Raw genomic sequence first — 466 nt, 5'->3', positions numbered from 1 at the left:
CCCGCGGCAGCTGCGGCTCTTGTTGCTGCTGCCGCTGCTGCTGCTGCGGCTGGAGCTGCTGCTGCTGCTGCTGCTGGTGCATTAGAAAGTTTTGCGGTGTATCCAAAACTGCAGACGCTGCAGTTCCAGGCGCTATAGTCGAGAGCAGCAGCTGCTGATGAAGCGGCTGCTGCTGCTGCTGCTGCTGCTGCGGGGCAGCTAAGAGTCCCACAGGGCTAGTCTCCGAGAGGCTGCTGCAGCGCTTTTCAAGAGCAGCAGCAGCAGAAATTCTCCGCTTCTTCTGGGGGCCTTCTGCGTTATTGTCTGTCAGGCAAGTGTGCGCCTGGGGCTGTGGCCTCCGAGGAGCTGCTGCTGCTGCTGCTGCTGCTGCTGCTGAGTTCGCCGCTGCTAAGTTTGCTGCTGCTAAATTTGCTGCAGCTAGTTTGCCTTGGGACCACAATGTCATCACTGGAGAGCAGCCTGCTGC

The 466-nt window shown here is 59.9% G+C and overlaps 1 protein-coding gene across 1 annotated transcript in view; it reads right to left on the bottom strand.

The window, feature by feature from the left end:
- Window positions 1-466, bottom strand: part of ETH_00041475 (uncharacterized protein) — a gene marked incomplete at both ends in the record, with an annotated part of 1,878 nt that overhangs the window by 56 nt on the left and 1,356 nt on the right. The window contains one exon of the mRNA XM_013375677.1: window positions 4-426. Within this exon, the coding sequence (XP_013231131.1) occupies window positions 4-426 (423 nt within the window). The remainder of the gene's footprint in view (window positions 1-3; window positions 427-466) is intronic.

This window comes from Eimeria tenella, genomic scaffold (assembly GCF_000499545.2).
Source record: "Eimeria tenella Houghton genomic scaffold, Eth_scaff2969, whole genome shotgun sequence".
Lineage (NCBI taxonomy): Eukaryota > Apicomplexa > Conoidasida > Eucoccidiorida > Eimeriidae > Eimeria > Eimeria tenella.
Note: the sequence above shows the minus strand (reverse complement) of the source record. Positions and strands in the feature narration are given on the sequence as shown.